The 25,568-nt window shown below is 41.1% G+C and overlaps 1 protein-coding gene across 1 annotated transcript in view; it reads right to left on the bottom strand.

Annotated features, from left to right (window-relative positions):
- Positions 1-25,568, bottom strand: part of ADAMTS19 (ADAM metallopeptidase with thrombospondin type 1 motif 19) — a 520,219-nt gene that overhangs the window by 312,028 nt on the left and 182,623 nt on the right. Inside the window, exon 8 of the mRNA XM_073625112.1 lies at positions 10,386-10,491. Within this exon, the coding sequence (XP_073481213.1) occupies positions 10,386-10,491 (106 nt within the window). The remainder of the gene's footprint in view (positions 1-10,385; positions 10,492-25,568) is intronic.

The following is a 25,568-nucleotide window of genomic DNA, read 5'->3' as shown; positions in this document are numbered from 1 at the left end:
TTTAGATGTGGAAGGTAGGCCTTCTTTGGTTTCTTCAGGAAGAATGTCCCAGTCCCGGAGTAGTGCAAGTCCCTCGTCAAGGCTGTTTATCATGGATGTGTGATCATCCCGCGTGACAGTCAGTTTAGCTGGGTACCCCCATCAATAGACTATATCATGATTGAGCAAAGCTTTTGTGACGGGTAAAAGGGATTTACGTCTCTGCATAGTGAATTGTGAGAGATCAGCAAAAAGTTGAACGGAAGAGTATTTCTTGGGTGGTTGTTTATTTTTGAGTAAGGCTGTCATAAAGCACTCCTTAACCTGAAAAAATTGACACACATCAGAACATCTCTTGGGATGTTGTCTGGGAGGTGAGACGGCTTAGGGAGGCGGTGGATCCTGTCTATTACTAGATCTGAGTCAGACAGGTCAGGCAGAAAAGCTTTCATGAGGTCCTGGGCATATTGTTGTAACTGCGCAGGAAGTGTAGATTCGGGGACACCTCGAATTTTTATATTGTTTCTCCTATACCTGTCCTCGAGGTCTGCCACTTTAGTTTTCAGCCATGACACCTCGTCAGATTGGTCATTGTGGGCATCTACTAATGAGTTGTAAGAAGAGGCAAATTTGCCCATTTTCTGCTCTACATGATCAACTCTCTCCCCCAGTTCCTGTACTTCGGCTTTAAAACCCCTCATGCACTCTAGCATATCCACATGGAGGGAGCTGCATAAAGAGACAAGCATATCCTTCAACATGGTGTCAGATATGGGTTGATTGGCTGTGGGGAAGGAGTTGATTGCCTCAGCCAGCTCCCTAGTGTCATCCATGGAGTCCTGCCATGTGCTTACCTTATCATCGCTGATGTCTGATGCCATGCGGGGCTTAGACTTAGCTGGACTGAGAGACAGCGGTGTAGAGGCATCCGGGGAGTGGCAGGTAGAGTGTCCCTTTGAGCCTGAGTTCGGTGTTGCAGAGCTGGAGCCGCTGTATGAGGCCACCGGCGCCATCTTGTACCGGGCCATGAGCCGCTGGCGGGAAGAAATGTGGGAGTTTGTGAGGCTGCGAACTTTTGCACTTCCGAGGCATCTTGGTGAGATGAACGGCTCTGTGGAGGCAGTCTGTGGTGGTGTGAGCCTTTTCGGAGGTCCCTCGGCACATTGTAATTCCTATAGCAGGTACGGAGCTCTCTGCTTAAGCGTCCATGCAGGAGCTCGGTAGCCACGCCCCCCGCAAATTTTTTTTCTAAACTTCCGTTTTTTCAGGAGCAGTGATTTTAATAATGCTTAAAGTGAAACAATAAAAATGAAGTATTCCTTTAAATATCGTGCCTGGGGGGTCTCCTTATTCTGCCTGTAAAGTAGCTCATCTTTCCCATGTTCATAACAGTACCACAGCAAAATTAAATTTCTAAAGGAAAAAATATAATTTAAAATTGCTTGCGTCTGTAATGTATTGTTGGATTCCGGCAATATAGATAAAAATCATTGTAATAAATGGCGTGAGTTCCCCCCCAGTCCATTACCAGGCCCTTCGGGTCTGGTATGGATATTAAGGGGAACCACGCACCAAAATTTAAAAAATGGCGTGGGGGTCCCCCCCCAAAATCCATACAGACCCTTATCCGAGCACACAACCTGACAGGCCACAGGAAAAGAGGGGGGAAGAGTGAGCGCCCCCCCCCCCCTGCTGAACCATACCAGTAATATCATATTATTATTATTATTATAATTATTCATGATTTATATAGCGCCAACAGTTTACGCAGCACTTTACAATGTAGAGGGGGGACAGGACAATTACAGTACAGTTCAATACAGAAGGGAAAGGAGGGCCCTGCTCGTAGAGCTTACATTCTAAAGGGAAGGGGTGGTGGTACAAAAGGTAATAGATGCGGGAAATGATTTGATTGGGTTGTTAGGTGGGTGTGGGATAGGCTTCCCTGAATAAGTGAGTTTTCAGGGATCTCCTAAAGGTGGACAGGTTAGGGGCTGATCGGATATATGATGGGCATGGCGGTAACCATGGATACTGGCTGGTGACAGTATGAAAAAAAAAAATGTAATCATTTTTTATTCAAGTTTTTAAACTTTTTTCTTTATATACTCTCATCAGGTAGTTCGGTATCACCACATTTCAGTGGCCCACATCTATCACATGGTACCTGGCACCCTGTACCATATAATTAACTGTAGTCAATCACAGATCACAATAGTAAGCAAGCTGTCATGAATGAAAGAAAGCCAGTCATGACTGTTAAGACTATTGCTTAAACAGTGATCATCACTGTTATAAGCAGTAACAGTGTAAATAAAAATAATCCCTGATCACTCCCCCCTTCCCCCAGAGTAGTACAGTGTCACTGTGAAGACACTGAAATACTCTGACGAGAGTATGTAAGAAAAATTGTAAAAAAAAGGAAAAAAATGTTTAAAAAAAATTAATAAAAAATGTACATTTTATTTCAGGTATGTACTGTATAAAGTGCTGTCGATTTATGCAGCGCTTTACATATACATTTTTTATGCTGTCACCAGTCAGTATCCCTGATTACTGCCACACCAGACATATGGTGCTCGTGTGGGCTACAACGTACCAGTAGGTTGCAGTGTTTGCAGCTGCTGTCCACTTGCAGTAAATGTACTGTGGGTCGGTGGCAAGTGGTTAGGTAAAAAGGACTTTGCTGACATTAAGCTGTTTTCTGCTAACTGCATCCTTTCAAAAATGATGGAAATGTGGAAAAATGTGTAATCTCTTTAGAACATGTCAACAACATTTCATATTCTTGTCCTGTCTGTTGTACTATGTACATGTGCTAAAAAGTATTCTGCTCTCTTTGTCATGGTTGTTGTGAAGATATAGGCAGTAAATCCCTAGAAAAGGGCATTTGAATTTAATGGGACATGCATCTGTTAGGGAGAAACTGCAGCTATTGCTTCTAAAATGGGGGATGAGGTGAAGGCCCTTGTCCAGGTTATGGATGCGCGGACACTAACAAATGTGTAGCAGTCCAGTTGGGGGTACACTAGAAAGCTCGAAAGAGGGACATTCACCATCTAGCCACCATCCTGGAGAGAAAACAGCGGGCCCTGGAGTCACGGTGGGAGAAGTTTGCTGCTCTTGTGCACCAGCTAATGCAATGGAACCCCAGGGCAGGCAAAGCCCTAGTTACAATGCAGATGTGCAGACTAGACACTTTGCCCAGAAGCTGAATCTACACGACAACACAGAGATCTTCCTTTACATTCTTTTACAGAACTAGGAAGGAGTGGGCAGGTATCTATTATATATTATTATATTATTATATTATATATTATATATAATATTATATAATATATATATATAACTATATAATATCCTGGCACCTTTTCTCTCTGGTGGCTGCAAATTATGGAAGTCTAAAGGCAAAGATGTTCTGTTGACTAGGTCTGACAATGGTGATACCAGCGAAGCAGGTCCATGCCTATGTCTGGAAAAGTCACTCTGTGCTCAGCTGTATGTCCTAGGCCACCTTGTGAAGAAATTACTCCAGCCAGAGCTTTTGGCAGGGGCCCAGGTCACACAATCATGGACAGTTTTCTCTGAGCCCTGTTGAAGGATTTACAGTGGTGGGTTGGCTGCACCAATCCTAAAACAGCAGGGATCTGGTTGCAGGTGTTGAAAACTACCTTGCTATCAAGAACTGGCTCATTGCAGTTTACCCAGAAGCCACTGTCTCCTGTGAGGCAACACACCAGTCCTGACACTGCATGAGCTGTTGGCACTGTAGTGTGCTAGGTCACTTTGCTGCTTCCTGTCCAAACAAGGGGGAGCCTAGGGACTGCAGCCTTATCAGATGCCTCTTCCTCTATGTCCAACTGGTGTGTACTGTTTACCCTAGCCAGCCTAGCTGGGCAACTGGACTCCGGCAGTGTCATAGCTTTAGTTGAGGCAGGCCTCGCTACAAACTTCCGAGGTTATAGTATTGGAGTTGTCTGTATCCATGACAGATACAAGTACCCTGCAGCCCTGATCACTCGGAGAAGTAACTCATAAAATGGCTGTGGTCCCTTCCTTACTACATAATGTGAACATTGACTTCCCTATGTCTTGGAGATTGTGGGGGTTGCTTCCTGAAACCAAGTGCTGGGACCCAGGTGGAAATACCATCAAAATGTCAGAAGAGAGCAATGTCAAAAAGGTGATGTCCCTTGACAGGGAAAGGCATCTCCCAAGGCTCTGGTACGCAGTGCACATTGCCCCTAGAAGTGTTACTGGAAGAAATGGAAGAGAAACAGCCCAACCTTGATACTCCACCTTTGGAGATGTCAAGAGAAAATATTGGTACCCTCCAGTTAAATGATTCATCCCTCCTGAAAGCTAGAGTAAGTTAAAAAAATAAATGGGATGACTCAAATCCATGGGGCAGCACGCCAGTTCTCACAGTTAGTGGTAATTAATGACCTCTTGTACCATATGGAAAATTAAACTGGGAAACATAAGAACAACTTGTGGTGCCCTAACCTCATAGAAGTGTGATTTTAAGCTGGCTTCTCAGCATCGTTTTGGGTTCACTTTACTCGACCAAGAAATGCCAAATTTTTCTGAAATTCTTCTGGTTGGGTCTGGATAAAGAGGTTGAAAAGGTCTGTGAATCTTGTCTCATTTGTCCAAAAACTGCCCATCTTGCTCATTATTATGGTCCCTTGGTACTTCTTCATTACTGAAGTGCCTTTTTAAATGATTGCAATGAACATGGTCAGACCCTTGGCGAAGGCCACTAGAGGCCATCAGTATATCCTCATTATTTTGGATTACATGACCCTCTATCCAGAAGCAATCCCTTTGAGAAACACCTTGGAAAAAAACATAGTCAAAGAACTATTCCATATGTTCACATAAGATGTGTAAAAAATACTGCGCTAACACAAAACAAATAAATAAAAATTAGCAGCAACCAGCAAGTGTTATACGACACCAATCAGAATAGTAAAAATTAATATAGTTGCGCTAGTGAAAATAAAGTGGAAACTGTAAACATTAAATACTATTGACATAAATAACTCAATATTAGATACAAGGTAGTGCACCTTTACATCAAAAAGAATGTGCCAAATAATAATAAATAATAAAAGTCAAACGCACACTTACAGTTGACAGGTGTAAAAACGGCAAAACAGATAACATGAAAGCCGGCCTCCCCCATGGGAGGAGGAGCCACGTCCTGATGTCACCACTGTACGTTCGAATCCCGGAAGATACGGGCTGATTCCGAAGCCGGCCGGCTTTCATGTTATGTTTTGCCGTTTTTACACCTGTCAACTGTAAGTGTGCATTTGACTTTTATTATTTAAATAAACCTATAAGGATTTACGCTATGTGGAGCACTTTATGTGTTTTATTTCTTGGGAGTACATCACTGTGCTGTGATCGATGCTGAGGATCCCCCTGGACGTTGAGACATTTGGTGCCTGCCTGTGAGATCCCGGGCTGGGGTACAGCCATCTGCTTAGCGTGGTCCCCTGTAACAAGGGACCATCGCTCTCTGGTAAGCGACATTGTTTGTCATAGGCGGAGGTCTCATCAACGCACTTGGCACCTTATGAATATTTGCATCACTCATCACTTTGAAATTCGTTTTCATCCTTTGGACTTTTTTCATTTAATATTTCACTTCCATGCTTGTTTGGTTATGGATTTTTTTCTAATTTACGTTGGCACGTTCTTTTTGATGTAAAGGTGCACTACCTTGTATCTAATATTGAGTTATTTATGTCAACAGTATTTAATGTTTACAGTTTCCACTTTATTTTCACTAGCGCGACTATATTAATTTTTACATATGTTCACATACACAGGAATAGCAAGAGAGATTCTCACTGATCAAGGGACACCCTTAATGTCAAACGTGATGAAAGAATTTGGTACAGTGCTGAAAATTAAACAGTTAGGAACCTCTGTATATCACCTACAAACAGACGGGTTGGAGAAGCGACTTAGCAAAACACTAAAAAAGTAATTGACAAAGATAAGAAGGACTGCGATTCTCTTCTTCCCTTCTTCCCATCCCATGTTTGTTATCTATGAAATCCAGCAGAATACCACAATATTTTCTCCCTTTGAGCAGCTGCTGGTAGATAACCCTGTGGCCTGCTGGATACTGTGAAAGAGACCTTTGAACAAGAAGTAACACTACACAGGAGCATGGTTGAACATTTCTTCCAGATGGAGAAATAAATTACAGCGGGCATGCCTGTGGTTCGTGAGCATATGCAAAGAGGCTCAAACCCAGATTTACAATAGTTTAGCAGGGGTAAAAACCTTTCAACTGTGAGACAGGGTCTGGGCATTTGCCCCAACTGTGGAAAGTAAATTATTGCCTCAGTGGAAAGGCCTGCTTGAGATCTTCAAATAAGTTATGAGGAAAACCATAAAGTTTGGCAGCTCTAGCTAGCCTGTTGCTACCATCCAGTTCGTCAGCTAAGAAGTTAAAGTGGTTGACACAGCAAAAAAGTTCCAGCATCAAAAGCAACAGGTGATGCACCTCTGTGATTAAAAAGGACATAATCATGGAACTCAAGGCTTGTGTCGGGGTAAAGTCTTATCGAGTACTGAAAGATTTGAAACAGACTATAACAGAGGAAGTGCAGAAAATGATAGATCTTGAGTTAGAGAGAGGTCCAAGGGTGAGCGGTCCAGACCTATAGTGCTAGTTTCTAAACCTGTTTCGATCCAATTCTGCAATGATTTAGGGAAGACGAATGAGATGTCAAAATTGGATTCCTATTCAATGCCCCTGCTGGATGAATTAAAGAGGGGCTAGGACCAGCCTAGGTTATCCACCTTGGACATAACTAAATTCTCTTCACTGACAGCACAAAAAAAAAAAACACCACTATTCTCACGGGGGGGTTGAGGAAGCATATCCACATGCCATTTGGCTTGCGAGGGGCCCCCGCAACCTTTCAAAGGGCTATGGGTGAGATCCTTCAGCCACACCAGAGGTATGCAGCTGCCAGCTTAGACAGTGTGGTCATTTTTAGTACAGATTGGGAAAGTCATCTACCCAGAGTTTAAATGGTGTTGGATGCTATACAGGTGGTGAGGTTGAGCCTTTCCAAAAAAAATGTGCCTTAGGCAGCCCAGTATTTAGGGTAGGTCATTGGCAAGGGTCTTCCTAAACCACAAACCAGAAAGATAGGAGCTATCAAAAGGCAAATCTTCCTGGGTATGGCAAGCTATTATAAGAGGTTCATCCCTACCTTTACCACCATTGTGACCCACTTGACAGAACACAGAATGTTCACAAAGGTTAAGTGGAATCCTGAAGCAAAAAGTGCATTTCAGCAACTAAAAGATACACTGGGGGGTTACTAAAACTGGAATCTGTTGCACCTGTGCATAGTAACCAATAAATTTCTAACTTCAGTTTGTTCAATTAAGCTTTGCCAATAAAACCTAGTAACCTAGCTGATTGGTTACTATGCACAGCTGCACCAGATTCTGTGTGCACCAGTTTTAGTAACCCCCCCCCCCCCCCCCCCCACTGCGTAAAGAACTGGTCTTAGTTTCTCCTTGCTTTGAAAGAGAATTTGTGGTTCAAACAGATGCACTGAGTGTGAGCTTGTGTGCAGTGCCCTTTTACCTCAGAAAAGACTTATAGCATAGCAAAGTGGGAGCACCTGGCTGAAGCTGATCATAAAATTCCACTGTTGGGCACGGAGTTTGGACTGCGGAAGAGATGTGGTGGGTTCTGCAGCCTAGCCATCCCAGTCCACAAGTCCACCTGATCCATATAGAAGGACTAATACCCGAATCAAGACAGAAGGACTGGGAAGCCTCACATAAAGAGGCTGTGGATCATGAACTAACAGACTGTTTGCTGTACAAGAGCATTTGGAGAATTCTGGCATTAGAACTGAGAGTTCTTTAGGCTGAGAAAAAGTCTTCTGTATGGACCTTGATCTATATGACTTTTTGTTGTTGTTGAAGTTAAGCTCTTTTATGTTGACTGCAACATAAAAAGAAAAATGGACCAGTAATGTATATACATAATTCATCTCTTACATCCCTGAATATAACAGAAATATTGTTTATGTAGAGACCCTGTCCTATGCTGTTGTGTCCCTAAATATATGTAGCACCGTCTAGCTATTGTGCTAGGTGTACATAGCTTTAGTTGTTAGTGTAGGTAAATTGGCTTGGCTGAGAGCCAGGCTGGGGTCAAGGTTTAGTGACTCAGGGGCTGGATGACTCATCTGGCAGCTCTCTCTGGCACTTCCCCCTGGTCTGGAAGTTGGTAGAAACTTTCAGAGCTGGAGGGTGGGAATAATGAGGGGCTGCCATGCATATTTTTGAGGTCCTTAACCAATCCCCAGCAAAAAGGGTCTGGAAGGGACAGGCCACCTCATAAATAGACATGGGTCATGCCATCCGGGGTAGTTGGATGGAAGATGAAGAATCAGCCCAGTGGGCTGGTGAGTGTCAGTCTGGAGGACTGTGGAGAGAGTGTCAGTCTGGAGGACTGAGGCAAGAAGTTAGCCTGGAGGCCTAATTATGGCCTAATAATATTTAATGTGGTTTATTTCTAGTGTATCCAGGCTCTGCAGGTCTTCACTACTCAGTGGGTTGATTGCTTCTGTCTGTAACTGGCGAGGCAATTTTAATAAACAGAGTTAGAAAGACAATCAGTTGTAAGTATGTATCTGACTCAATCAATCCCTGAGGTCTTTATTCAGAGCTATGGTTTGAAAAAAATATAAATATTTTCAGAGTGTTTTATGCCTCCTGGGATTCTGCCTGTGGAGAATGTGTGTTTAGAGCATCTCTCTACTTGGCCAAACCACACAGTAAATTCAAATAGGAGCAGCTCTGTCACAATTCCTGGTGACTCATCAACCACCAATGTGCAAGTAGTGATAAGTGAATCACAATTAATAAATAATAAACATACATAAAAAGATCAAACCAAATATGTAAAAGGAGCAGCGCTGTCACTATTGCGGGTGACTCATCAAACATCAAAATGCAAGTAGTGAAAAGTGTATCACAATGAATGAATAAATAATAAACATGCATAAAACAGATCCAACCAACTCACATATGTAAAAATATTAATAAAGTCCCTTTATACAAAAGGTTCTGACAGTGCAATTAAAACATGAATATAAAGTGTAATCAGCGTGACCCTTCTTTACTGTCAGTAATCAAAACAACCTCATGTGCTGGTCCAAATGCCGCTGGAGGGGTGCTCACTCACCGGAAGATGTTGATCCCTTACTTATCATAAACTGCACCAATGTACACTGCCTTACCACATGTAAACTCTGCTCTTCACTGCTTGTTTAACCGCCAAGAGATCACACTGTGAAAATCACCAGATTGGTTTACAGCAATGGTGCTTGAAAAGCAACAGCACCATTTGCTGAGCTCTACGTTGGCCTTGCCCAGCAATCTACAGTTGGCTTTAGGTTGGGTTGGTTGTTATCACATAGCAAACATTTTTTTTTTTTTTTGTGATTCCAGATACACTTTACACATAGTGTGGGGGTTTTTGATCACAAATTTATTTTCTTGGACTTTGCCTCAATTTGTGGCATGTGCCAGTGGCCCAAGGACTTTAGCTGACTGCTGAAGTGGATATCTGGAGGTAGCTTTGCCTTTAAAGTGCCAAACCTTTCCTACCTTGTACCTTTACTGTACCTTTACATTTTTAGGATAAACCCTCTCTCCTAGAATTGAGTTTAACAATAAAAGATAACAACACTGAAGTGACTGGCTTATTTTTCTCTCTAACATACACCAAGAAAAAGACCCTAAGATGGAAAAATAGCCACACTAAGCAGGGGGTCATTCTGCATCGCCCCAGGAGGAGTGCTACACCTATCTCATAATAAAACACAGAAACTAAGTATATATATATATATATATATATATACTGTGTATGTATATATATATATTGTATATATATATATATATATATATATATACTGTATATATATATATATATATATATATATATATATATATATATATATATATATAAAACATATCAGTCTAAATTTGAGCGACATTGATGCAAATTTTCTAATTTTCCATAGTTATATTGCTACATTCAGAATTTATTATATTTTTGATGTGCCAAATCGCTGTTCTCCAAAGTTATGCTATGTATTACCTCACTCAATCAATACTAAAATATACAAATATTTATAAAACCCTTTGTTAGGCGGGTTATGCTGACCTTCTCTAAAGTCAGTGTATGCACTGGGATCTATGTCAAGATCAATTTAAACTGCAGACTATGTAAAGCCTATATTTTTTGGTAATGAACCCATTAATCTATGCACTGTATACTTTTATTCACTCTACGAATATTTACATTTTTTTTCTTTAAAGTGTAAATTCTTTTCATATAAACTTACTTATGACCCATCTCATGAGCAATAGTAAAAGCAAGGTTTAGCCCATTATCTTCTGCGATGATGCATTTTCTCTTATCACTGCACATTCCATTTAGATATGCAATACCTGAAATACATTTTTAATGTTAAATTAGAATTAATCTTTTTTTTTTTTTTTTTTTTTTTTTTTTTTTTTACATAAGAGGCTTAATTCACAATCTTTACTAAAAGGATAAGGATCTCTAGTTTAGCCACATGACTGAATTATTGTATTGAGTTGAAAATAACTGTCATTGTTTGATGGAATGATCTTATCCTGGTGTGATAGATTTGTCAATGAATCCTAAAGTCATGAATAACAAACTATATTTCTTAGTGTAAATTGTATAAGCAACATCTTAAATTTAAAATAAAATGAATGGATATTAAATTAAACCAATGAGCTCCCTGATAATATAAAAAGCACAGTAGCAATATGTCTTTTTTACTGTTGAATAAAGTACCAACAAGCAGAATAAAACAAAAAAATGTTTAGACACACCCTTTTTTAAGGTGATCACTTTACAATAAAAGTAATATTTTACAGTTATCTACAACTGTTAATGCATATGGCCAGCCTATAAATTTCAAGTATTTACAACAACAAATAAGATTTACAAGTCTGCACTGACCTCTGTATCTACAGACACCATGGTGCAATTAATTCTCATAATTCACACCAGAACCACTCAAGTCATTCATATTGTTCAGCTCCCCATTCAAGAACATCTTCAGGGCTGAAAAGCTTCCAAGTCACGATTGGAGGGGGGAGCCAATGAGAGAATGACTTGAACAACTTTAATGCTTCTATTTCATATTTGGGATGAATTGATGCACAGTGCCTGTAGCTACAGAGATCAGTGGCATTTTTTAATTAACAATTTTTTACTTGTTTCTAAAACAGAACTATACACGACTCTCCTCCAATGTTGCAGCATCCAAGATCTTTGGCTGCCTTGATTGGCCACATCAAGATGATATACTGTAACTCCCATGGATGCATATATTGTCAAAAAGATTGTGAACAGATAGGTAAGAATCCTTTATTTCAGAGACATAATCAGTCTCTTTTTCAATAAAAAGCCTGCCTGTTCGCAAATTTCCTGGTAAAGTACAAGAAGAACATGAATAGCCTGGCCACAATTCCACACTAGAGCTCAATCGAAACCCTCTTAATTTATTAAAATAATGCAATCAGGTTGCATATACAGTAATTAATATTTGTTTTTACTTTATTTATCTGCCTAAGTGATGTAGCAAGGATACAAATACCAGTGCCGGCATCCTAAGGAGAGTCCTACTGCTGTTCTCACATGGAAGAAGCATCCCAGCTCTTTAAAGCACCCTACTGATCTCTTCACTAATTAACAGTGCTGCTGAGGGAGCAAAGTAAAAAAAGAGAAAAAAAAGAATCATAGTTACTTTAATACTGCATTACAGCCTGTGTCATTCCTGAGATAAATAAGGCACACAAGGGTCATCTGTGTGTCCTATACTGTACATGTACATATTAGTAGTTATATGAGTGCATATGTATGTGCTTTAGCATAAAAGGTAGATATTTTGGTAGAGTTATCATTACCCAAACAATGTCTGAGAACCAATTAGCTCATGAACCCATAGATAACGAATGCACAGGCAGGAGGGCGTTAATATGTAAAGTCAAGGGTAAGGATAAGGCAGTACTGCCAGCCCTCCTGTACTGGGACCAGGCTCCATCAGTTCAAGCAGGCGGGGCCGGCTGTACTGCCTTACTGCTGATGCTTGTGCATCAAGTGCAGCTGAGGCTGCAGAGAAAAGGACTGATAAGTCTCTGTTCTCAGTCCCTTTCTCTATCTCAAATGTGAGACATTTAACAAAAGCCCCCCCCCCCCCCCCCCCTTAACAGAGTATTTAAAAATAAATAAATAAATAAATAATACAACTCTAAAATAAAGTAAAAAGTTTACATTTAGAAAAACTTTAACAGAATGAGGTTGAGTTCCCAAAAGCCTTTAGGCCAATGGTATAAAACATAACCTTTATTAGGATTTCTCAGTAAAATATGTATAAAAATGAACCCATTTTAAAGGAGGTTTAGACTCTCTCCTGGGGGTAGGAGAATATGCAGTGGTCATTTATCTAAGGATAAAGGAAAAGGACGAACTACCAATCCGTTCCCACTATGTCCTTAGGACATACAGTATGCTACGGTATGCCAAACCTTCAGAGCGCATGCGCCGGTTACGTCACCGGCTGCAGGCAGTGTGAATATCTCCTAAACAGTGCAAGTTTAGGAGATATTCCCTGTACTTACAGGTAAGCCTTATTATAGGCTTTCCTGTAGGTACAAGTGAAAAAACGGAGTATACTACCACTTCATGGACTTATTGAAATGTTTTATATTGCCTCCTCACCACCTGTTTTAACCCCACACTAGCACACAACTGCTTTGCACATGGTTGTGGGGCACTTGCAAAGCAGCGCTATTCAATTAAATGGGTATTTATCAATGAAAGTATAGTTTCTGCCATGGCTGCAAAGTGTAGCATCGCAGCCATGGCATTTTAGTGAAAATATAATTTTATATTTTCGGAGGTGGGGGCCCTGACAGGTAAACTGTATGGGGCCCCGTGATTTCTAAAAGCAGCCCTGTGTAGGGTCATGTACAATGTACCTAAAAACAGATTCAGAACTGTAAAGAGTTTATTACCTGACAAGGATATATTGATATTGGCCTAAATACATACATTTTAAATCAGATATATTCAACAGTTTGAGTCTTTATTGAATTAAATTTATGTAAACTCATATAATCCTCAAGGAATGAGTAAATGAATTAAATTGTATTCTTACTTAATTTAGCTCATATTACAGCTGGAAAAAGTTGATCATTCTTGCATAATTATAAAATGATGTAATACTACAATGCTTTATCACTTTCCTGGAGCAAGCACATTTAATTACAGTATTTTTTGGTGATATGAAATCTTTATCCCAACTGTGAGTGTACAGTTTACAACATATGTAATGCATATGTACACACATTTTTATTACGTAGTGGAACAATGAAACAGTTAACTTAGTAGCATTAGCATTTCATAGAAAACATTGCATATGTATAATAGTTTGTAGAAAAGGCGTTCTGTCCTACAGAACATTTGTACAGAGCTTTCAATGAAAAGCTGTGATAGGTGTAAATAGTATATTTTTTTGGCAGTTTATGATCTTGCTGTGACATTTTATGAATGTTTTTATATAATTTGCTGATTACTGTGTCTGGAAGATAGATTTTGGTGTTCTAAGACTTTGGATGGAATCTATAAGGTAAATGCCATATTCCAATAGATAAACTTAGTTTTAAATAATTGTAGTGGTGTAATTGTCAAATGAACCGTAACTATGCAATAACCCAGTTGAGTAATGTTCATGATACATTTTTATTTTCAGTAACAATTACATTTTCAGGGAAAGCTTTACTGCTTAGGCCCTAAAATAATAGGGTAGACCCTGAAAGCTTGTCCTGAAAACATTTCTAAAAAATTAATACAAATTAAAAAGTATGATGGACAGTACTCAATTGAGTCTTTAGTCTAGAAACACCTGCGACATCCTTTATTCTTGGGTTATAAAGCACTCAAACAACATACAGAACACCTCACTTTACACTTCAGCTTGCTGCTTCCAACATCTCAATATGTAAAGATTGCACATTTGTCTGAACAAGTTAACAAGCACCATTCACATAAATCAATTATTTTTGGAGAACTATGAGAGGCAAAATAGTAATGCTTAAGAAATATGTGAAGCAAGCTTGTTTTTGACTTTTTAGGTTTAAAAATCAAAAGTGCCTATTTTGAAGGCTTATATGCAAGTAATTGGGCATACAATGGTTATAGGGGTCCGGGTCCTGCCCTGGGGGACATGTATCAATAAAAAAAAAAGTTTTTGAAAAACGTCATTTTTAAATGAGCAGTGATTTTTTTTGGTTTTTAAAGCGAATGTATAAAAATGAAAAAATCCTTCCATATATAGACTGGGGGGTCCCCTTAGTCTACCTGTAAAATGGCAGATCTGTACCATGTATAGAATCTGCTGCAGCAATAATTGCATTTATAAAGCCCAAAAAATGACATTTACCCTACAAGCTGCCTTTATTTTGCTTAGCAACAGCTGGGAAGCCTGTGTGTATGATGAGGCCACAATGTAGTGCACTGGGAACAAGATTAGAGATTTTTTGGATACATTCTGGTGTCACTTTGACTTTGAATAAAAGTAACAGGTTCCTAAAAATTGATCTTTGAGTGTAGGTAGCGCCTTCCAACCATAACCCTATAGAGGGAATCTTGATGAAAGCAAGAATTGGCCTTGCTGTAAAAAATTGCAATGATATGCACCGGTCAAATAGGTGCTGAAAAATTGGCCTTTGGGTGTCGGTGGCGCCTTCCCACTGTAACCATGTAGAGGTACTCTTGATGAAAGCAAGAATTGGCCTTGCTGTAAAAAATTGCAATGGTATGCACCTGTCCAACAGGTGCAGAAAATGTACTCTTTAGGTGTCGGGGGCGCCTTCCCACCGTAACCCTATAGAAGTGCTCTTGATGAAGGCAAAAAAATTGCAATGATATGCACCTGTCAAACAGGTGCTGATAAATTGGTCTTTGGGTGTTAAATGTGTCCATGAAACCTATACCAAAAACATTCTTCCAGATGAAATGATTGAACACCCTCAAAGCTAGGCAGCCTCAAAGTCCTACAGAGAATCCACATCCCAAAAAGACTTAATCAGTGACATCGGCATCAGGGGCTTCATAGGGTTAAAAAGGGTAGAAGTGGCACTATTACTCTCTGGTTTCAGTGTAGTGGAAAGGAATTGCCTTGCAGTTTGTAAAACCCTTGGTCTATCCCAAACCAAACCAAATAAAAACGAAGAAAAAAGAATGGAAAACTGTGAAAGACCGGTGTTATACCCTCTGCCTTTATAAACCAGGCTGGTGAGCTAAAAAATTAAACATGTGGGATGATTTGGCCTTCCTTAGAAGATGTTATGGGATCCAAATCCCAAAAGACCTATGATGTCAAAAATGCCACAAATGTGTTAGACCCCCTGTCTATCTCAAACAGGTTGAAGGTAATAAATATTCACAGTAGCGTGGAATTTGTGCAATACCTAATGCTACGTCATCAAGGCTCCCGATGACGTCTTGATGAACTGGCTCCATCTTTACTCTACTTTCTTGCTGCATTTTGTATGTTGACTCAATGTGAGTATACACCCATATATTTTTACCCTAAATAAAGTCTTTTTAAAAACAATATCACGCTATGGACATTCCTCTCTCCTGCATGTGACAACCTGGGGGAAAGCCAGTATCTGACTTGCAGACCATTCGGCAGGCTCCAGAGCTACACAGTGGCTAAAACTGTGAACGCCTAATACCTATGGAGGATAATGCTATCTGGTGAGTGCAATTTTATCAGCACGGATAAAAGTCACCTGGCACCATTGTCACCTGAGAGAAAAAACAGAATTATTCATGAACAGTCACTGAACACTGGTCTAAAGCACAACGTCACTTTTTATTGTATATCACCCAAAACTGTTGGACTATTTATCCTATTCATTTTAATTTTGTTTATTCACCTAATTTTGTATCTACGTATCAATTAAATCCAGATATACCTGCTTGAGGTTTGCGCTCTGACACAGAGGATCAAACACTTATGTCATTTTTATTTTTATTTTGATTGCACAAAGTTTTACATACTTAATATCCTCCATCTCAGAGGGCGTAACACACTAGCTTACCTTGCTCTATTTATATTCCATTTAGATTTAATCGGTTTGGTTTTTGACACATTAATCACTTCAACACCCACCTGAGAGTGTAACACACCATCTCTACTTTGCTGCTTTTCACATTAGATACACAACACAATTGGGTGTCACTGAGTATATTTATTTATTAATTAATTGTACATCAATTTGAGGTTTGGGCTCTGATACAGAGGGTCAAACACACATGTTCTTTTATTTTACCTTTATTTTTTTCTTAAATACATTAAGATTTATATATTTAACACTCCCTACCTTTATTCATATTTTTTTTTTATTTTTTGTTATTTTTGTTATTTAAATTTTAGTTTTAGATTTTCCAGTTTTTGATACACTAATCATCCTAAACACCCACCAGAGGGTGTTATACATCTAATTTACCTTGTTAGCCCTTGCATTAGGTATTGCACAAATTCCACGCTACTGTGAATATTTATTACCTTCACCCTGTTTGAGATAGACAGGGGGTCTAACACATTTGCGGCATTTTTGACACCGTAGGTCTTTTGGGATTTGGATCCCATAACATCTTCTAAGGAAGGCCAAATCATCCCACATGTTTAATTTTTTTGGTTCACCAGCCTGATTTATAAAGGCAGAGCGTATAACATTGGTCTTTCACAGTTTTCCATTCTTTTTTCTTCGTTTTTATTTGGTTTGGTTTGGGATAGACCAAGGGTTTTACAAACCGCAAGGCAATTCCTTTCCACTACACTGAAACCAGAGAGGAATAGCGCCACTTCTACCCTTTTTAACCCTATTTTTTGCTCCACTTAGGTGGCAGCAATATGTAGAGGCAACAATTCCTTCTTTTCTTTTCTCTTTTATATTTATTTTTTTTCCTATACATTTTTGGCAACTGGAACACCTATCTACCTTGATCCTATTATCACCACACACATTCGCTTGATAGATACCGTAGCGCAGGGTCACCCATTATTCCTTATCAGGGGCTTCATAGCTGGTAATCCAGGACTTATTCATTTTTTTATTAAAGACAAACGGTCCACGGAGTCTGTGGACAGACGCGTTCTATGATCAGTAACGAAACCTCCTGCAGCACTGAATGCCCGTTTTGATAGCACGCTGGTTGCAGGGCAGCCCAACAACTCAATAGCATACTGGGCAAGTTCTGGCCAGTGGTCTATTCTCATGACCCAGTAATCGTCAGCTGGAAAGCTCTCCATCTCTGTTTTGGCTCCAAGGTAATCATCCACCATGTGATGCAGACACTGCCGATGGGATGTGGAAGCTGACAGCCCTGGGCGGCGAGGACTAAAAAAATTCCAAAATGAATCACAACAGGGATTGTGTCACTGATGCATGCATTGTCACGGCTCACCATCCTTGTGGCCTCCTCAAATGGTGACAATACAGTGCATGCATCCTTAATGATCAGCCATTGGCATGGGGAAAAAAAAGCCAAGGCGGCCTGAGCCTGTCGCTGTGCCGTACTCACAGAGGTACTCATTAACGGCCCTCTGCCACATGTATAGCTGCTGCAGCATTGCCAAAGTCAAGTTCCACCTGGTGGGCATGTCACAAATCAGGCGATTTATGGGCAGGTGATACAGCACATTGTGCAAGATCACGGAAGGGGGCAGAATCCACCAGGCTGAAAAGCAGAAGTTGAAGAGCCAACAGCTTTGACAAGCTTGCATTTAGACGCTGGGTATGTGTGTGGCAGAGACTGTGGCAGCAGATGGGGCAGAGAAATTTGCCGGCTACAGTCTACAGCTGGTGGTGTGATGCTGGCAGAAGTGCTGCTAGGACCTGGGACATCCTGTGCTATATCATCATCCCTGTCAGTGGACGCTGCTGAGAGGTAGGGACAGATTGAAGTGGGTAAGGAGAAGGAGGAGGAGGGACAGATTTTTGCCCCTTTTGTGTGGCTTTTAGGAGCTCTTGCCAATGGGCTGAGTGGTTGGACGTTAAATGCCTTGTTAAGCATGTGGTACCCAAATGGTTGGTATTTTTGCCACGTTTGATGTGCCTGAGACACAGTTTGCAGATAGCAACAGTATGATCTGCTGCAGATGTGCTGAAAAAGGCCCAGACAGTTGAGCTTTGGAGAGTGGGCTGGAAAAATAATAGCTGCAGAATGTGATGGAATAGAGTGGCTGCCCTCTACTCTTTCTTGATGGCCTCTTTGGGGTTGTGCCACCTCACCATCAGTTTCCTCCTCTGCTCTATCAGGCACACAAGTGGCATCGGTGACCTCATCATCATCTCCATCTCCTCCATCTTCATTATTACCACTGGAGACGCTGTGGCTTGGGGAACATGAATGCCAATTTGTCTACCAGTGTTCCTCCCTCTCTCTAGGCTCATGTTCCTGTCATCCTCAACCCCAGAACCAACATCTGAATCCAGTAATGGCTGGGCATCATCAAGATGCAGGTGGCTGACACTGTGGTCAAATAACTCAGCTGACTGCTCAATGGCTGATGTTGGGGCTGTGGCAGGAATAGATATGGACAAGGAGGCAGGTTTATCCACTCTGGCAACTGCAGGGGACTGCACACTTGTCTCTGCTTGCGTGACAGAGGATGAGGAGGATGAAGAACATTTAGTAAGCCAGTCCACCACCTCCTCTGCATGCTGTGGCTGGATAGAAGGGGCAAACTCACTAAACAGAGGAAATAATGCCCTGCCTGAGGACTGACCACCATGCATGTCCACCTTTGCCTGTGGACACATTTGTTGCTGGCCCCCTTACAGTCCCAAGGGAACAACTGTCTCTACTTGTTGTCCTCCCAGACATTATTGGGAGGGAGGGGGCGGTGCTTATAAGCAAATGTAAAGAAGAAGTTGAAATCTGTACGTAGATGCACTTTAATCAATGTAAAGAGGTGTTTGGTGCATTTTAATTTGAGTACTTACAGTACACAGACACACTCCACTGATAAACTATAATACACTGCAATATAATGCGCCAAACGTACAGTGACGCACAGAACTATATGGCGTTAAACTGGCAGTAACGCACACAAAACTATATGGCGTTAAACTGGCAGTAACACACACGGGACTATATGGCGTTAAACTGGCAGTAACGCACACAGAAATAAATGGAGTTAAACTGGCAGTAACGCACACAGAACTATATGGCGTTAAACTAGCAGTAACGCACTCAGAACTATATGGCGTTAAACTGGCAGTAACGCACACAGAACTATATGGTGTTAAACTGTCAATAACGCACACAAAACTATATGGCGTTAAACTGGCAGTAATGCACACAGAACTATATGGCGTTAAACTGGCAGTAATGCATACAAAACGATATGGCGTTAAACTGCCAGTAACGCACATGGAAATGTATGGCGTTAAACTGGCAGTAACGCACACAGAAGTAAATGGAGTTAAACTGGCAGTAACGCAATCAAATAGATTGTATTCAACCGTCACTAATGCTATCTGAACTGTCCTTACTCTCGCTATACACTAATGTAAAGATTACTGACATGGTCTCACTACACTACACTGAAACTATATGAGCTGTCCCTACTCTACACTAATGTATGTATGAATGACATGGTCTCACTACACTACAGTAAAACTATCTGAGCTGTCCCTACTCTAGCTGCACACTGTGCAAAGCTGAATGATGGTCCTCCTCACTACACTCACACTATCCCTAGACTGACACTAAACTAATATTCTACACTGACAATTGAAGCAAAATAGCACAGTATAGCACACTAACTAACTAACTAATAGCACTGAACAGAGCCCTGTTCTATCTCTCTCCACGCCGAAATCACACTGAAAATGGCTGCCGTTAAAAAAATAATTTTATACTGTGGGGCGGAATAAGCCATGATTGGATAAAGTCATGATGACGGTGTCCAATCATAACTCTGACAGCGCTCTGTGCCTTGATTGGCTGAAGCTTTCACTGCTTCAGCCAATCAGGGCTTGCAATGCACTGTTCAGCGCCGCAATGCATTGTGGTTAGTTTGGGAGGCCGAACAAATGGTCGTACGACCCATTTTTTCGGATGTTCGCTGAATGACCGACCAACGAAAGTTCGGCCCGAACTTATGCTCAGGCCGAACTGTTTGCCCATCTGAACTGTCCCTACTCTCACTATACACTAATGTAAAGATTACTGACACGGTCTCACTACACTACACTGAAACTATATGAGCTGTCCCTACTCTACACTAATGTATGTATGAATGACACGGTCTCACTACACTACAGTGAAACTATCTGAGCTGTCCCTACTCTAGCTGCACACTATGCAAAGCTGAATGATGGTCCTCCTCACTACACTCACACTATCCCTAGACTGACACTAAACTAATATTCTACACTGACAATTGAAGCAAAATAGCACAGTATAGCACACTAACTAACTAATAGCACTGAACAAAGCCCTGTTCTATCTCTCTCCACGCCGAAATCACACTGAAAATGGCTGCCGTTTAAAGAATACTTTTATACTGTGGGGCAGAATTAGCCATGATTGGATAAAGTTACAATGACAGTGTCCAATCATAACTCTGACAGTGCTCTGTGCCCTGATTGGCTGAAGCTTTCACTGCTTCAGCCAATCAGGGCTTGCAATGCACTGTTCAGCGCCGCAATGCATTGTGGCCAGTTTGGGGGGCCGAACAAACGGTCGCACGACCCGTTTGTTCGGATGTTCGCTGAATGACCGAACAACAAAAGTTCGCCCATCCCTATTCTTGGCTCCCCTGCCAGCTTACCTGGCTCCTTTCCCTTGTCCAGTGCCCCCAATAGCAAGCCGCAATGGTGCTTGCTCCCAGGCCCTGCTCTGTGCGTCAAAAAGACATATAGAGCCATGGATCAGCCCCACCCCCCAGCTCTCTCCTCATTGGCTCACTGGCTGTGATTGACAGCAGTGAGACCCAATTGCTCCCACTGCTGTCTTAGCCAATGAGGGGAGGGAGTCTGAGGCTCTTGTGCACATTGCATTGGGGCTTAGGTGAGTATTAGGGGAGCTGTGGGAGGAGCAGCACAGAGAAGGTTTTTTACCTTCATGCATAGAATGCATAAAGGTGAAAAACCTTCAGCCTTTATAACCACTTTAAGTGATGAGTTACAAAATGTAATCCTTATGTAAATGTAATGCCGCATACACACAAGCGGACTTTCCGACGGACTAGGTCCGACGGTATTTCCGACAGACTTTGTAGCGTAGGTCCGCCGGACTTACAAACAGACAGACGGAGACACACGATCACTCCAAAAGTCCGGTGGTTTCAAACACGGTGACGTACAGCACGTACGACGGGACTAGAAAAAGGAAGTTCAAGCCCCAGTACGCCACCCTTTGGGCTCCTTCTGCTAATCTCGTGTTTACCGCATGTTAGTAGAAGTTTGGTTAGAGACGATTCATGCTTTTCAGACTTCAGCTTATTTCGCTCGTTTTCTGCGGTTCAGTTTGTGCTTGTGAGGTTTTTGTATCTGGTTTTCAGTGCCTGTTGGTCAGTTCGTAACCTGTATAGCAGGCCGTTCTGGTCCACTCATTCCTGATCTTCAGGTCGCTCTTCATAGGCCTTGCTGTTCTTCAGTGCATTCGTTTAAGTTTGTTTGTTTGACCAGCCGACTGTTTTGAAGCCATGGTGCGTGGACGTACTCGTTCTCGAGTTCGTGCTGTGTGGGGGCTTGGTGTTGGGGTTCATACTTTGACCCGAGCCCAGTCCATGAACAGGGCGAGGAGTTCATGGATGAAGAATTGGCTGCGCCAGTGTGACCAATTCTCGCACATGCCTTTGCTCCGTGAGATCTGTGAGAATAATCCTGAGGATTTCAGGAATTATCTCAGGATGATGGACCCCGTTTTTCAACGTCTGCTGGCTTTGCTGACCCCTTATATCAGCAGGCAGGATACCTGCTGATATAAGGCTAGTTGCCACGTTACGTTACTTGGCGACTGGGAGAAGCCTTCAGGACCTTAAGTTCTCGACAGGCATCTCCCGCCAGGCTCTGGGGATCATTATCCCAGAGACCTGTTCTGCCATTATTCAGGTCCTGCAGAAGGACTATATTAAGGTAAGTTTTATCCTTTAACATTACATTATATGTATTTAATGTTTGCTAATGTATTGCATTAATTTCATCATTACCTAATTACCATGATTGGAATATGCTGTTAATGTCCCCTTTATCTTCATGCATGCATGTCTTTTTTTTTTTATAAAATCCTTTTTTGGCCTACATGCATATTTGCCTTCACTAACCTCCCCGGCATTCAATCCTGGGCCCATATACACCTATAGCCTAGTCCTTTTAACAATGTATATTGTCAGCTCCATTGTACTGCTTTACCCTCCCTCACCCCCTCAAATGTCTCCAAATGTAATGTGTGGTCTTCAACTAAATTAGAACCCTCCCCCACCCTCTCAAATGTAATGTGTGGTCTTCAACTAAATTAGAACCCTCCCCCACCCCCACCCCCCATACAATTTGATCAATGGACCATCAGAGGGGGTGAGGACTCTTATAATTTTTGAATATATTTAACTTCAACTTTATATTTTTGAATTTTAAAAATACTACTTCTAAAAAATGTTATACAGTACTGCTGTTGTGCAAGAATGTTTTTGTGTAATCTGCTTGCAAAGTTATGTTTAAAAGTACTTATATTTTTTTTATTGTTTGACTCTACAGTTTCCTTCCACGCCACAGGAATGGCAGACTGTGGCCTCCCAGTTCGCTGACCGTTGGGACTTTCCCAACTGTGTAGGCACGATCGATGAGAAGCATGTTCACATTGTGCCACCACCCCATTCGGGTTCTTACTACTTAAATCACAAGGGGTTTAATAGTGTTGTATTGATGGCGGTGGTATCGGCACAATATGATTTTATGTACATGAACATGGGGAAGAACGGCCAGATGTCGGATGGAGGAGTCTTCGGCCAGACCGAGTTGTGCCAGCATCTCCAGACTGGTAGCCTGGGATTGCCACCTGATGCCGAGAACGTTGAGGGACTCCCCTCTGTATTCATCGCAGATGAAGCCTTTGGTCTTGGCGAACACCTCATGAGGCTGTTCCCCCAAAGGACCCTCACCCCGGAGAGGAGGGTATTTAACTACCGGCTGGCCAGAGCAAGAAGAGTTGTGGAGAATGCCTTCGGGATTATGGCCAGCCGGTTCCGTTTGTTTCTCTCAGCCATCAATATGGCAGACTATAAAATAAATCATATCATCACGTCTTGTTGTGTACTACATAATTTTTTAAGAAGACATTCACAAACCTATATAACTTCTGTTGGGCCTGAGGCCGGACTTAGTGCAGAATCTGTACTCGCAGGCCTGGATACTGGCCATACTGGCTTGGCCCCCCAAACCGTCCGTCAAATGCGGGACAGATATGTCAATTATTTTAATGGTAGGTGGGCCATTGCAATGCCAGAACATATTTAAACTTAAAAAAATTTTTAAAATGTATTTACGATAAAATCTCTTGTTTTTATTCTTGTTTGCTTTTGTTTTTGGCTGTCTCCTAGGTTCTCCTTTAGAAAATAAGGCCCTTTGTCAGTGTAAACACAAAATGAATTCCTAAACTGGTATTGAGTATTGAAAGAAGAAGCCACACACATTGTTGTCGCTTAAAATTTTTAATGTGCGCACATTCAAACGTGCATTTTTTTTAAAACGTCATTCCAATTTTTATTTATTTTTCTTGTTTTTTACTTTTTTGCTCAATATATATTTTTTTATTTTTTTGGGGGGTAACTATATTCTAATTTTTTTGGGGGGTATTTTCTGCATAATTTGTGAAATATTTTTATTTTATAAATTTTTTTTTGTTAAAACAGGGTTTTTTCACACACAAAAAAAGACACAACTCTGGAACTTACAAAGTTCAACATGTAATAAAATGTGCTGGTGATGTAACCCATGTAAAAGCCAAATTTTGCAGATGCACACAAATTGGGAGTCCAAATGGGTAATGTCAACATGTGCTATCTCCCATCATGGGGGATCAATGGATGTGTTTTGTGGGTGCAATCCCTTCCTCTCACAAACTAGCATTATGAGGAAGGGGTTGCAAACACAAAACGCGTACATTGAGATCCCCTGATGACAGATAGCACATGTTGACACACCGTGTGCATCTGCAAAATTTGGCTTTTACTATTTTACAACTAGAAAAACATAACAATGTTTACATTTCAAACTGAAATCAAGAACATGATTGATGTTTTAGGGAAAAAGTGATTTTATTCTCCCCAAAACATTAATCATGTTTTAATTTCCTGTTGCATGCTGTCCAGCCGATTTTTCAGGCTGTCTAGTTGATTGCATCAATGTGGCCATTCCAGACCATTATTTTCCCAATAAGTCTTTGTGCACTGTCTGTGCTAAATGGGTCCACCGCTTGGCCTTCCACAACCAGAACATCACCTAAAATTTGAGGAAAAATATGTATTTAGAAATATGCAGACATAAATAGATTACCTTAAGCTGGGGTGTCAGACACTCACCTGGTGGGGTGCAAATCTCGCCCACTTCCTCCACCTCTCCTTCCTCAAGATCCTCGGGTGGGCTTGGGCATCGGCTTGGGCTAATTACCCAATCAGGCTGGTGAGTTTGGGGGGTCCTGGGATCCTCTGACTGTTGTCTGAGTCTTTTCTCTCTTATGAGAATTTAAAAAAAGGTATACTTAGCACACTGATATTAGAGTACAGAAATAGGAATATGAAACCTTGCTTTGAAGTGGTGTACAATTGTCTGTTTGTGAAAAGAACCAATTTTAAGACATGATTAAAATTCCAAACCAAACTGCAATACTTACCTTTTTTGGCCAAGTTTCACAGATGGAGACACCTCAAGTATCCCCTGGAGCCCCTGTGTGAATTACCCTTAAAAAATTTCTCTGGTGTCCCACAGTACACTAGTGCTCCTGAGTCCAGATGTGGAAACAGCTGCTGTGTCCTGTCCTTACATTACACTGAATCATTTTTTCAAAGCATTCCAGTTTCAAACACATCTACACAACAATATCCTAAACTTCTTTTAATAAGACAAATTATCAAGACCAAAATGTAGGTAGAGCCCTGTACCATCGTATTTCTTGGCAAACGAACGACATTTAGTTAGAATCATATGTATTTTCAAAAGAACAATATTTACGAACGATCGCATTGTTCAACAGTATAAATGAAAAGCATATATGGATCAGCATGCAAGTTAGTTATCTCAATAAGAACACACGACAAGTACTTACTTTTTTTAAGCACTTTCTTGATTCTGCGATATTGTTCTGGTTCCCTCGTTTTTAGGTCAGACCAGCGCTTTCTCAATTGTTCTTTAGCCCATCGTATCCTAAATTGCTGCTCCAGAGAGGTGACAACTGAGGACATTAT

This window comes from Aquarana catesbeiana, linkage group LG01 (genome assembly GCF_042186555.1).
Source record: "Aquarana catesbeiana isolate 2022-GZ linkage group LG01, ASM4218655v1, whole genome shotgun sequence".
Classification (NCBI taxonomy): domain Eukaryota; kingdom Metazoa; phylum Chordata; class Amphibia; order Anura; family Ranidae; genus Aquarana; species Aquarana catesbeiana.
This window is presented reverse-complemented; position numbering and strand designations above follow the sequence as displayed.